The 14,939-nt window shown below is 36.2% G+C and overlaps 2 protein-coding genes across 2 annotated transcripts; one reads left to right on the forward strand and one right to left on the reverse strand.

Annotated features, from left to right (window-relative positions):
* The first annotated feature begins 117 nt into the window (after positions 1-117).
* Positions 118-4,057, forward strand: dolk (dolichol kinase). The gene is made up of 2 exons (XM_084137608.1): positions 118-240; positions 1,809-4,057. Exon 2 carries the CDS (start codon positions 1,934-1,936, stop codon positions 3,506-3,508), a length of 1,575 nt encoding a protein of 524 aa, XP_083993734.1. The 5' UTR covers positions 118-240; positions 1,809-1,933; the 3' UTR covers positions 3,509-4,057.
* A 2,842-nt stretch (positions 4,058-6,899) lies between these two features.
* On the reverse strand, positions 6,900-14,789 carry phyhd1 (phytanoyl-CoA dioxygenase domain containing 1). The gene is made up of 11 exons (XM_084136337.1): positions 14,402-14,789; positions 11,893-12,051; positions 11,545-11,620; positions 11,426-11,473; positions 11,259-11,314; positions 10,891-10,953; positions 10,772-10,793; positions 10,566-10,694; positions 10,326-10,442; positions 7,246-7,372; positions 6,900-7,163 (listed from the first exon to the last, which is right to left on the reverse strand). Exons 1-11 carry the CDS (start codon positions 14,432-14,434, stop codon positions 7,118-7,120), a joined length of 876 nt encoding a protein of 291 aa, XP_083992463.1. The 5' UTR covers positions 14,435-14,789; the 3' UTR covers positions 6,900-7,117.
* Positions 14,790-14,939: the final 150 nt, after the last annotated feature.

Below are 14,939 nucleotides of genomic sequence, written 5' to 3' on the forward strand. Positions count from 1 at the left end.
TAAACATATACGCATTTAAATAAAATATGGTAAAAAATGTTATCTGCTTAAAAATCCTGACTAAGATTTTTTTTGGTTTTGACATTGGTCACATGATCCTTCTGACACCACGTGACCAAGTTGATGGCCGCTCCCACCGTCAGTCAGTGAGCAGCTGATCTTACAAAGCACGAGTCACAGTAAAACACAAGGAATACAATCTTTTGTTCAAGAAGCAAGCGTTCAATCACAGAGAAAGGGGTAAGATGAGGCGTCATTTGGTGTAAAATGATGTTTCTGCGTTTATTTACTATGCAGGGTGTTTAATGAACAGCTGGTGTTGCAGTGAATGAGCTGTCATTTCTGCCGTAGAGCCCAACAAAACCCTCTCTAACTGTAAATAAACACTGTAAACCCGTATAGAATAACAGCATTGCTGTTGTATTAGTATTTCATGTTAAGACTGGCAATCCCTTCAAATGCGTATAACATATTCAATTGCACAATATGCATGCATGCATTAATAAGCTAATGTTCTGCTGATATATGATTCATTTTATAAGCACCTAGAAAAGATTGCATTGAACAAAGATGTGGTAAAATATATAATTTCTAATATATTATATTCTTGGTACTTTAAATACATATTATTTACAGATTTCTATAATTATCTTTTATTACATTATTTTTTTATATTTTTTCCTGGATACTCATATAACACATCTCATTTATATTATTGTTTTTCATACATTATTTCTGGATGCTTATAAAACCCTAACATTTTAAACACTAATATTTTAAATTAAAGTACAGTGAATGATACACTATTATCCATATATTATTAATCACTGTAATGCCAGAGCAACCAGCCATTAAAACCAGATCGTTTTACTTTTGCTGACAAAGTGATGCTGTCTTTTCATAATTTACCATGTTTAGAAACAGCTGCTGTTGGAGCGTTCAACAGTGCTAAAGTTCACAGTGTCTAGAGTTCAAATGCCATTGAGAAACTTGCCACCCTTCTTTAGTTTCGTAGTGAGAATATAAACTCTCGACTGTACGAATGTGTCTTGAAACGAGTGAGCTTTTCCATCCGGCATTTTTGGGCGTCATAGGGATGATTGAATATGTCCATTATATTTTATTTTTTGCACTCTTTCAGACTCTATTTGTTGATTTAGAAGTGTATTTTGTTTTGTATGCAATGGGGGAGTGAAATCTCAGAAATTACAGTATTTAAAAAAGTGCTAAATAAAACAGTTTGTTCAGTTCAGTGCTGTTGTTATAATTATCAGAAATAAAACAATAAATAAATATCGGTTCTATATATCGGTTATCGGGCACATAAACATGCAAATAATTGGTATCGCACATTGAATAACATCTCTCATCACATTGAGTAAAATCATTTATTTAATTCAGAATTTTTACCATGATATTGAGTAATGACTTTATAAAAAATACCATAATTCAGTTAAAGTATCAGATGTTAATACCATAGTACTTTGACATATATTATACTAAATGATTACCGTATTCCATACTCCAAATTACTTAAAAAATACTATGACATTACTATGATATATTATGTAAAAATCATGAAGGTGCATGTTTAAAAATATATTCATTTTAACCGGGTACCATGTTTTTTGTGTGGAGAAAAATGGCAAAAGTGAGAGAAATATTTTATCAAATCTTGTTTATATTTTAGTTTATTATGTGGGGTTTTTCTGTGGAGAAATGTGCTAAAAGTGAAAGAAAACATATTATTAAATTAGTTAAGTTTTATGGTTTGTGTCTAATGATATTTTATTTTTATTTTTACCCAGGTCTAATTTGGCGTGCAGGAGCCCGAGAAGTGGACGATATTTGTGTGTGCACCAGGACGTTTCTGACAGACTGCCATATTTGAAGTCCCTCATTCCTGTAAAGCTTAGTCACACGCTCCTCGATCATGCAGATGGATCCAGTGCTGGTTGAATCCGCTGTGGTGTTTGCTATGGTGATTTCCGTTCACATGGCCGTGTGGAATCAGCTGTCCTGGTGTTGCATCGCTCTGGCGGTCCAGGCTTTCTATGTTCAGCACAAATGGGATCGCCTGCTTCGGACCGGCGCCGCCGTGTTTCAGTTTCGCCCTTCGGCCAACAGCGGCGTCTTACCGGCCAGCATGGTGATGCCTCTGCTGGGCCTCGCTTTGAGGGGACGCTGCGTCCTCGTGGGAAACGTTTACATGGAGCGCTTCGCCATGGTCGTGACAGTGATAGGCATGATGTTGGCTCTGTTCCTGTCTCTCATCGCGCTGGGAATCACACGCCCGGTGCCCACAAACACCTGCGTTATAGCCGGCATCGCCAGCAGCGCCATTCTGTACACAGTGAAGCAAACGCTGACAGTGTCCGAGGTGATTGAAGTCTTGGAGGTGTTGCTGATTTTTGTGTACGTGAGCTTGATCCTGTTGTACCTGCTCCCACGCTGCTTCACTCCCGGCGAGGCCCTCCTCATCCTCGGCGGGATTAGTTTCATTATCAACCAGCTCATTAAGCGCTCTCTGGTCTCGTCCGGGAACGCCAACTCCGACCCGCTTCCGTATTTCCTCCCGGTTGCCGTGTTAGGTTTGGTGCTGCTGGGAATCTTCTTCGCGGTGCTCTTCGTATTCATGGAATCGGAAACCTGGTCGGCGTCGCTTTTCTTCCACACCATGACTGTCGTTTTGGGCTTGGGCTTGTTGGTTCCTTGGCTCTCCCTGCTCACGCAGCATCACCCCATCACCTGGCTGATGCATTTCATCACCGAGAGCAGCACCCGCCTTTGGCTCATTGGATTCTGGGCTTCACTTTTGCTTCTAGCTATTGCCGTTGTGATGCATCAAAACAGCCATCGCTCGGGCGGCAGCAAGAAGCACCAGGCGTCCACGACCGTGCGGAAGTATTTCCACCTCCTCACCGTGTTAACCTTCGCGCCCGGACTCGCACTAGACCGCCCTCTGCTTCATTTGTCCGCGGTCGTGTGCCTCTCAGCGCTTTTGTTCCTGGAATTCGTCCGCTATTTCCGCATCCGACCTCTCGGGCCTCCCCTGAGATGCCTTCTCACTTTATTCCTGGACGAGAGAGACTCGGGACCGCTCATTCTCACTCACATCTACCTTCTCCTCGGCGTCGCCCTTCCCATCTGGCTCTCGCCCGGGACCTGCACCCCTAAAGGAGGCCTCGGGGGCGCTGGTGGCCTGGTGCCCTACGCCGGCGTGCTGGCCGTGGGAGTCGGCGACACCGTGGCGTCCATCTTCGGCAGCTCGGTCGGCGAGATCCGCTGGCCTGGCACTAAGAAGACCTTCGAGGGCACGGCGACCTCGGTGTTCGCTCAGATCATCGCAGTGGTGGTTTTCCTCATCGCCGACAGCAGTATAAACCTGAACGCCAGCTACTCGTGGGTGGTGGGCTCGATCACCATGGTGGCCATGTTGGAGGCGTACACGTCACAGATAGACAACCTGCTGCTTCCTCTGTACCTCTACATCCTTCTGCTGCTATGAGATCAAACACACACTCACATTATGCCAACGCACAGATATTAAAGGGATAGTTCACTCAAAAATGAAAATTGGGTCATCACTTACTCAGCCTCGTGTTGTTCTAAACCTGTATGGGTTTCTGTATGAGATATTTTGAAGAATGTCTGTAACCAGACAGTTGATGGACTTCCATTGTATTTTTTTTCCCACTATGGAAGTCAATGGTTACCATCAACTAACTAGTTACCGACATTCTTCAAAATATCTTCTTTTGTGTTCAACAGAAGAAAGAAACTCTCACAGGTTTGGAACATCATGAGGGTGAGTAAATGGGTGAACTATCCCTTTAACAGCATTTCATTCACATGGTACGCTACAGCCCTAGTATTGTCTGACATGGAATTATTCCAGTTTTGAAAGCAAAAATAAAACATCATTAGAGTGTTTCTGACTCTAGTACAGAGAGAAAAAACACTGAAATGTATTCAAGAATAAACCATTTCCTATAGCATTATAATAAAACTAAATAGAAAACTTGATACAAAGTGGCACAAAAATAAAATGTGAACTGAAGGTAAAATGTGTATTTTTGTACCACTAGTTGCACCAAATGGAATTGCACTTATATATATATATACCATTTTAATTTTAGTTCAAGTTTTTTCATTTTGTTCTTTTTTTTTAACTAATATTTTATATTTATTTTATTAATATTTTTTATTTCAGTCTTCATTTTGTTATTGTGGCACATCAAGATAAACTAAATGAAGATTTGGCAACTCTCTGAAATAAAATAAGTTTTTTATACTTTATATTCATTTCAGTTAACATAATTTTATTACAAGTAACAAAACTAGTTACAAAACTATATTAATAACCATGGTTTGAAAACACATTTTGGTGCTGCTAGTTGTGCAGAAATAACTGTAATAATTGTGCGTTTTAATTTTTTAAGGTTTACATGCGATCATTTTGTTGTTTTGAAGGTTTATTTTACCTATAAAGCTCTGATGTCTTGAGTTGCTGTTAATATTTCATTCTCTCAAATCCTGCGTCTGCCACTCAAGTATAAATGACAGGGATTGAGTTGCACATTATTAAAGAAAGAAAAGGAAAATGTAACGCCCTTTAACAATGTCTGCACTCGCTGACAAACAACACTGAAATAAGGGCACAATTTCTACATTTTGGTTATTTTATTTAGGTGAATCTCATGAAAACTATATTTTTCTATTTTCTATAAAGTTGCTTTCCAACACGTATCATAAAAAGTGCTGTACAAATTAGATGTAATTTAACTGAAAATCAAAAAGAAAAAATATATTTTGCATGAAATATGCCTATTTTTTGAACCATATGAATTTCGTGACATTACCTGATAATTACGAACATTAAATTCTCATTGCTATTATCTGTTTGTATAATTTTTGTATAACAAATACTGCCATGTTGTAAACATACTAGACCATTTCAATAATATTTAATAAAATATACAATAATATATTTTAATACTAATTAGAATTAGTTTTTATTTACATGATGCAGTTGTGGAAATGTACTTATGCCATTATATTATGTCATATATATATATATACTGTCTATGTATGTGTGTGTATATATATATATATATATATATATATATATATATATATGAAGAGTTCAGATGCAAAAGCCTCTAAGTGCCATCTGAAATTTTCTTCTAGAATAATCATTTTTATGAAGGTCGTATATTTAAGTTCAGTAATTTCACTTAAATGGCAATGAAAATTACCTATTAATTGCCATTTAAGTGAAATTACTGAACTTAAATAAACGAGCTTGATAAAAATGATCATCCTAGAAGAAAATTTCAGATGGCACTTGATGGAACTCTTCATATATATATATATGTATATCTGTCATTTATCGATTAATCGCATCTAACACAAACGTTTGTGTTTATATATGTGTATGCATGTGTGTGTATATATATATATATATATATATATATATATATATAAATACAGTGTATATATACACCTACACATTTAATATATACAAACACATAATAACACAAACATTTATGTTTGATGCGATTAATCAATTTGACTGCTTATATATATATATATATATATATATATATATATATATATATATATATATATATAGACACACACACACACACACACACACACACACACAAATATATACATATTTATATATATGGTTCTTAAAATAAGCTTTATTTAATTTCAGCCAAATATAATTTTCTTTGTTTTGGATATAGATCTTCTTTTTTTTTTTTTTTTTTTATGCCACATTTTCGACGTTTCATCAGATTCACCCGTTTATCAAAAATGTAATGTATCCTTTATTACAGAGCATATATGCATCACTTGAGCCACTGAAGAACGCCCTTGTTTTTCTATTATTGTATAACCCTGGACAAAAATACTCGAATATTATTTTGATGCTATGAATAGGAAACCTGCCTTTATGTCCAATGCAATACGAATGACTGGTAGCACAGCTTTATTGCCTTAAAAAGTGTTTTGTATTGTCAATGGTTCAGTGCTATCAGTGGTCTGTCTGCATGTAGGAGGCAGTAGATATTAATGTACAGGTCACTGTCCTGTAAAAGCATGTATGCGATGTCTTTATTGCAGAATTCAAGCATTTTGTAAATTATATATGTTTAAACCTTAATTTATTCATGATATTTGACTGAGGCCTTTTACGTTGTGATTGGCGTTTTGTGTTGAGCGTGTTACGTTGACAGTTGTCATGGGAACTGTGGTTGAAGCATCAGTCACCGGTTCAGTTTGCAGTGCATTCTGGGACATTTATAACAGACACTCTGCATCTGTGGACATTTGCATGACATTCAAGTGTAAACTTGTTTTTAAACTACCTGGACATTGTAATAAAATGTGTTACGTTATGGTCATACTACTTTTTGACATTGGGATTTGACAAAGATTGTTATTTTGTAAATTATCATTTTAATGGTTTGTGTATATTTACAGAAGAAAATTGTTTAGTTCAGTTAATTACTTTGCGTCAAAAGACGTGACCCAGCATGAAACAGTGACTTTTTTAAAACTATACTTTTGTTGCAATAGTTGAACTTTTAGTTTAATCTTTATTGAAGTTTGTTTTAAATCTTTTTCATCACCAATGACTATAAATATGATTTTTCAGATTTTCCTGTCATGAGAACTGCAGTTTTGTCATGCTATGTTCTTGGTCTGGAAAACCAGATGATTCATATGATCAAACATTCATACCTTTTCTATATTGTATTGATTTTGTTGGGTACACAGATAATGCTGCGTTAAAGGAAATAAACTTTATTTCTAATAAAGTTAAATGTTTCTCATTTACTAAAATAACAAGCTTTGAAGTCAGATCACAAATGATAAAGACTCTTCGGTTAACAAAAACTAGCCTTTTATTAACACTTGTCGTGGCTGTAGGTAAAATATACAGAATGATTCATATTTTATGGTAAGAAAGACATTTTTTGGTCCATTTACAAAATTTCATACAGGAATAATGTATTTAAAGGGTTTATTGTTATCCTGGCATTAAAAAAGCTCCTGATATCTCAGACGTCATCAAGTGTCATCAGGCCTGTTGTGTGTGTGTTGTTCAGGTGTAGAGGGAAGGGAAGGGCAGCTCTTCTGTCGGCTGCAGCCTGAGAGAGAACAACACAAAAGCCCTGAGAACTAGAACTCGTCTCTCTACGGCCTGCATTACCCAGCATGCACTGCTCTTACCAGTTCTCAGGACTCCAAATGGTGTTTTGGGACTCCATAATGTGGAAAGTGTAAACGTGGCGTGAGACATCAGATGTGTTCGCAGCGCTGCGGTGGACCACCTCCCCGTGAATCAGAACTGCTCCACCTACAGTACCAAAATATTTATACTTTAATACACTACTGTTCAAAAGTTGGATTTGTAATGTAATCCCTATATTCAGCAGGGACACATTAAATTGATCAGAAGTCACAGTAAAGACATTTATAAGTTTACATAAGATTTCTATTTTGAATAAATGCTGTTCTTTTGAGCTTTCTATTCATCAGAGTCCTGAATAAAATGTATCACCGTTTCCACAAAAATACGAAGCAGCACAACTGTTTTCAACATTGATAATAATCAGAAATGTTTCTTTAGCAGCAAATCGGGATATTAGAATGATTTCTGAAGGATCATGTGATGCTGAAGACTGGAGTAATGATGCTGAAAATTCAGCTTTGATCACAGGAATAAATTACATTTTAACGTACATTAAAAAATACGTTTGGCGCTTGTAAATGTGACGTGACAGATCGCTGAGCGCCTCAGTTCAAGTGCACGTGAACCGATCATCTGTTACTTTTTTATTTAAAGATGCAGTACAACTTACCAAGAGTATACATAATATTGACCAATTAGTGTTTTTCAACCACTGAAAGAGGTCAATATAACAGCAGGAGAACAATTATGTCACATAACGTTACATTTACCTCAGGAAAGCCATTTAATGACCATAGCATGTTGAATAGAAAAAATAGCTAGAGAGGAGATTTTGCTGAGCACTATATTACATATTTATTATATTTTTACTTATGTCAGTAAATAATTGTTATTATAACAAAAACTGCATTATATTTAATTTAATTTGTTATTTTTAACCTTTAATAATACCAGCAGATTGGGCCCTCTATGTTTACAGCATTAGGTGAGATTATTTTTTTAAATAAAATTTAAAATAAACGTATCCAGATTAGTCAATATTGAATCAAAATCGGAATCAAATCACAAGAATGGAATTGAAATATTGAAATTTTTGTCAAGCAATAATAAAAACTGTATCCTACCAGTCATTGTACAATGTAAACATTGTAACATGTTGTCACTAAACTTCATAAAATTCTATTTAGTTACCAAATGTTTTGACAATCACAATTACACTTATTGTGATGCAATATTTGTTTTTACATACCCCCCCAACCCCCCCCAAAAAAATCTCACTCCAAGCTAAACTCAAAAGTTGGCAGCTCTGTGACTGTCCTGGGACAACATGTTAAAACATGCTAGCAACATGATAATTCATTCTAACAACGTGTTAAAACATGTTAGCCGTGAGCTAAATAATGCTAGCAATGTGCTAATCATGCTAGCAACGTGTTAAATCATGCTACTAACATGCTAAAACATTCTAGCAGCATGCTAATTAATGCTAGCAATGTGTTAAAACATGTAAACAATGTGCTAGCTAAATCATGCTAGCAATGTGCTCAATCATGTTAAGAACATGCAAAACATGTTAACAATGTGTTAATCATGCTAGCAATATGCTACCAATGTGGTAAGTAATGCTAGCAAAGTGTTAAAACATGCTAGCAAATTTGTCAATTCAAACTATCAATAGCTGCTTTTCATTACCCTTAAAATTGCGCAAATTGAAATTGCAAATTGAAAATACGCCCAATGGAAACACGTCAATTTCGCAAAAACTCCCATTTATCGCAAAAAAGTTTTTACGCTCACATGAGGTGGTTTTTCAGGCAATTCGAAAAATAAATATTTCGCAAAACTGCAATGGAAACAGTTTTTGCACATTTACAGGTCACCTGACGTAGATGACGCGGTGTGTTTGGACAGAATACGAGACAGAGCTCTTTATTAAATTCATAAAAGACAGAAGAATTACAGGAATAATGGATTCTAAACCTCAAATAAATGCCACAATCAAGACCTTGAAGCAGAAATGAGTGAGAAACACCCAGAAACAGCTCATATGAGCCGCTCTCAAGTATAATAAGGGTCATTCCTTACCATTAATGCTTGGAAAACACACATACATCATCTCCTTCGATTAATAATAATGGCTAGTGCAGTGACTGGGATATAGTACATAAACCTACCAACGTCCATTGCCATGGTTTTTGGAATGATTTTACTTATCGCGAGAGGAAAAATGAAGTTTTAGTCGCATAACATCAGTTAATGGAAACGCCGTCATTTTGCAATCGTTTTTTGTCAACATTTTTTTTTTAAATCACAAAAGTTTTGCGCAAATCTGTAATGGAAACGCGCCTAATGTGTCAAATCATGTCAGCAACATGCTACCAACATGCTAATTCCTAATAGCTTTGTGATAAATCAGGTTAACATGTTAAATCATGTTAGCAATATGCAGAAATATGCTAGCAACATGCTAAAACATGTTAGCAAATGTGCCAATTCAAACTATCAATGTGTTAAATCATGTCAGCAACATGCTACCAGCATGCTAATTCCTAATAGCTTTGTGATAAATCATGTTAACATGTTAAATCATGTTAGCAATATGCAGAAATATGCTAGCAACATGCTAAAACATGCTAGCAATATGCTAATTAACTCTAGCAAACGTGCTAAAACATGTTAGCAATGTGCTAAATCATGCAAACAACATGCTAAAACATGCTAGCAATGTGTTAAAACATGCTAGTAAAATGCTAATTCATGCTAACAATGTATTCAAATCTGTTACAAACATGTTAGCAAAATGTAAAACAATGATAGACACATGCCAGCATGATAAAACATGCTAGGAAGCATATCAAAATGTCAAACTTTCAGACAAGGCTTTGTCAAGTTTGACAAAGTTTTCTTTCTAGTTTTAAAGTGTAATATTTCACAATATTACTGTTTTTCCTGCATTTTTGATCAAATAAATGAAGTCTTGGTGAGCAGAAGAGACTTATTTAAAAAATGTTTTAAAAAAACAACATCAAACTTTTGAACAGTAGTGTATATACTGTATATGTTTACTGTATGGTGTTGTAATTTATTTCCAATGGAATTAACAGTTTCAATAACTCACCTTTTTTAACAGGAGCGGGAACGAAGAGATTGTCCTCATAATTCTTCTCTCGGCCAATGAAATCAGTCAGAGGAAACGTGCCTTTAGGTGTCCGCACCATTCGCCTGGTAATCCCATCTTTCATGCACAGGAAACTCATTTTAAATACACACATTTGTGCAAAACAAAGCTTCACTCCATTAGCATGCATGCCCAAATGACGTAAAATGCCACAAATCTGCTTCATGCGTTTGAAATTACCACTGTGTGATCCCGGTATGAACCACAGACAGCCGTTCTCGAGTGTAGCGTCTTCCAGAGCGATCCACAAGCCCATCACCCTTCCCAGAGGCTGCGTGTAAAGGAAGGTGGCGTCCTGGTGAGGTGTCACTGAAGTCAAGGGTCAAAGGTCAAAAAAGTGTTTTTGTATTGCTTTCTCATTGGTTAAAGATGTAGGCGGGTCTTACCTTCTCCACCAATCCCTGGTTGCTGTTTACAGAACAGACACAGAAGAGGCGAGTAATGAAAATATTACCCTTACAATGAATGTAAGCATAATTTATAAGCCATCATGTATTAACTGTACCTTAAAGATGTACATACTCTGCAGAATAACTGGATTTATCAAGCTGAGTTTCTTACCCAGGTTCTGCAGATAAGAAGCAACACACACACACACATTATGACTGAAAATTGGCATAATGAAAAGAGTGAGGTATATTTGGCATGATCATGGTTTTTTGGTTAAACAGTGGATTGCTAGTCTCAGTTTGAAACCAAATTAGTCTGGGTCAGTGTTATTTCAGTATTATTTATATACTTTTATAGTATTTATTAATACTTTAAAAGAGGTTTTAGGTCCTAAAGTGTCTCATAAATCTTCCAATTAAAACAAATGAGCTTTTATATGAAGACCACAATTTACATTCGTTTACATGGGAGTTTGGTCATTACTTGAACTTTTGGTGAGTGGGTGACTGCTTTAAACAGCGGCTCATAAGCGTGGAGAGCTGTAGGAAGGATAAAACACAAATACATAAGGGGCAAAATAATTTTATTTCATCGTTTAAATATGAATGTCTTAAATATGGCGTTTAAATATCATTTTCTTAAATACCCACCATGTCCGATTTTATTCAAGGAATGTTCTCTTGGCACAATGAACTCTCCTGAAAACACAACAGTTTCATTATGGGATGAATTTCCTGGGAGTTTTTATTTACATCTCAGCACAACAAACCTTTATCATCAAACACGCCTTTCTCAAAGAAGAAACGGATCTTGTCTCCACTTGTGATGAAATAGTCTGCATTTCCCTGGACAAACACAAAATATGACTGATTTGACTGATTTGACCGCTTCTAAATGTACATGGATTTACATGGGACTTTTTTCCAGCATGGTTGGTAGTATAACAGCATTTTTAACTAATACAGGCAACTACATTTACCTGCAGTCAGTAGTCTTACCTGCATCTTTACCCAGGAATATTTGGTTGCATGTGGAAAGTAATGCGTAGAAGAACGTTGATAATGACACTACTGTAAATGCACAATGATGATGAGGCAATGATGATGATGCTGTTTACCTGTGTTTTCAGCTGCTCGTCGTGGTCAGTGGAGAAATGTATCCTGCAGTGTTCAGGAACGTCCATCCGGTCAACAATCTCACTCATTCGTTCCCGTAAAGCATCACATTCCTCTGGGGACAGAAGCCCGTCCAGCACCAGATAGCCCTCATCCTGGTACTACAGAGTGAAAACAGTACAGAAACATATTCAGTCTACACATGCAAATTATATATACCCAATTAGGACAAAGACAACATTTGCTCTTCCTGATATCACCAAAAAAAAGTAGCAAAAAGTTCCTTTTTGTACATATAGCTTACTATGGTAATGTATGGTATTCTTTTGTACCATGTAAATACAATGGAATATTAGTACATTCATTTTGTATCATGGTATTATATTTCAAAATACCATGGTATTACCATTCTTGTACTAGCTAATAACAACTCAAAGTGGGAGCACTTTACAGGTGATTTTTCTTCACTTTTCCTTTTTTATTCTTACTTTTAAATGTGTTTTGAGCTCAGTTGATTACTCAATGTATCATAACATAATACAGACAGACAGTATATTTTTGATTTTGTCATGGTCAGCACTTGAGAATTTTCCATAACACAAATAGACAAAAAACAGACTGTTAGACCTAAAAGGGGATGTAAGGTTTATATGTTAGAATTGTTAGAATCATGGTTAGTATAAAAGATAGTTTGCTATCTTATCTATTAAAAATCCATCACAAATCTCAGGATGATTTTGAAATGATCTGGGCCCGGTTTCCCGATAACGCTCACTCTTAGCGCGCTAAGAGAGCTCGAAAGATATATCTTACCAAAGGTGTTTATGTTCCTAAGTGTGTTCCCCGAACCATACCTTAGGAAGCTGCTTAAGATATACCTTCTTACGTGCGACGTTACCCGGCGCTGTCCGTGGCGATGGTGCTGAATTGTTTGATATCGATGGCTCGACAATCAATTATTCTCTCGTGCAGGGGCTGTTTATGTGAGAAAGCGGTGATCTTTATAAATGAAGCACTTCAGAAATAGTTGAAATTGCAATTTATTATGATTATTGGATATTATAAAAAATAATCCAAACTATAATAGCCTATAATAGCCTAGCCTACATATTTTAAAATTGTAACATATATTGCTGCCACAATGACCTTTTCAAAAATGTACGTGCCTTCTTCTCTTTCCCATTTCTGTTCGCTGAGGTGGAGCTGCGATGAAATATTGTTCTTGTAAATACTTTCCAGCATTTCAGTAATAAAAGTTTACATCTTGCGTACGGTGCTCGGCAGTGATCAAAAAGGATTTAAACCGTTTAAACTCAGAGATGTGGATTCAGACGGCAATTAAATTACCACACGACCTGTTTGTCAAAAAACAGAAGGTACTAATTTGGCCAGGGATTTTTACGCGGGTTGGGTGAGAAAAACACTGATATTATGGATTCGGACGGCACTAAAATCACCGACTTACCCCTGTAAATGTTTAAATTACCTGACGAGCCCATGAGAAACAATATTAGCGTCCGAATAGGACTTAACTGACAGTAGCCTATGCTTTCACTGGCCTTTAAAAGAGCGTTTTAATTAAATTAATAATATTGTATAATAATATAATTAAAAATCTAACAACAATCAGTGTAATGACAATTTTATTCTTTGCATGAAAACACTTGAATTAGCCTAATTTAATACTGTCTGGGTGTATTAAAACTTCAGAATTATATTCATATAGACCTGCAACAGTGATAAGGTAAAGCTAAGAGTGGTCCAGACCAACCTTACGAAAGTGTGACTTACAAAAGATATACTTAGCGTACGAACGTTTCGGGAACCGTCCCATAAGGTTAAGAGAGAGGTTAAGGAATAGGTTAAGAACTACTTAGAGATAAGAACGCTTTGGGAAACCGGGCCCTGGACACTAATAAGTGAAACCGTTTAAATGTTAATTCCAATTATTCCAGACACGGAAATAGAAATCTGTCTCATCGATCTCTACAACTACGACTGTGATTGGTCTATCTTCGACAGCAATGAGAAAAGTAACAGATGTCACATGACACATACGTCTACGCTCAGGGCAATAATAATAAAACTGTATACTGTACTACTAATAATAATAATAATACGCAGCCGTTAAACTGAAAATCACACAGAACTGAAGAGTTAAAATATGTAAATGATCACTTAAAGCCACGCCCATTTCACGCTGCTCTTTCATGATGGCACAATCCAGGTTGCTAGTCCTGTTTTTCTAGCGAATTGCGCAACAGATTCAACTTCAATTATTCCACACATGCTTTCTCGAGATTTTTATTTCTTTTGTGCATGTTTTGCACGCATGCACGAGGCACTGACCTATGACAACTTTTAATATAAAGATGCAAAACATTGTCATCTATTAGCAAGGAAAATCTTAAGACTCGTAAAAGTGCTTTTCTGATTAACATGCACATAACAAAGACAATAGGACAATATGTGGCGTATTGTTGTTATAGCAATTTAGAGGCAATTTCTTACCTTTTGCACGTCTTGTTGTGTCAAAACATCCATGCTGAGGAGGACAGTCTGAGAAGAGGGCTAAAACGACTGCCTCATCCAAATCTCTCTCTCTCTCTCTCTCTAAACAGCCACGTGGTTGCACCATGTCAAATACGATTAAACTGTAGCCATGGTTATGCAATAATTGGATTTTGAACAGTAACTCTTTCACTGCACTGCCAGAAAGTCAAATGTGCATGGATAACTTGAGTCGCTGAGGGTTCAAGTGAACCTAAAAGGTAAACATATACCTCCAAATTCCAGGTAAAGGGTGAACACAGCAGGTCATATTCTGTCCTGTGAAGGATGGAAATCAGTTTGTTTGGCAGATCATTACGTGCACGATTGCATGAATTGGATAGTGTTCAGAAGACTTCACAAAAGAGATACAAGCTTTGTCAATTTCTCAATTCACTTAAAAGTTAACCCTTTATCATCTATGTGTATGAGCCAGTCATTAATTATGTTGACTAATGTTAGTTTTTCTAAGATTCACCCTTCAAGTGAATGGTGTGAC

This window comes from Abramis brama (genome assembly GCF_963993115.1).
Source record: "Abramis brama genome assembly, chromosome: 15".
NCBI classification, from domain to species: Eukaryota; Metazoa; Chordata; class Actinopteri; order Cypriniformes; family Leuciscidae; genus Abramis; species Abramis brama.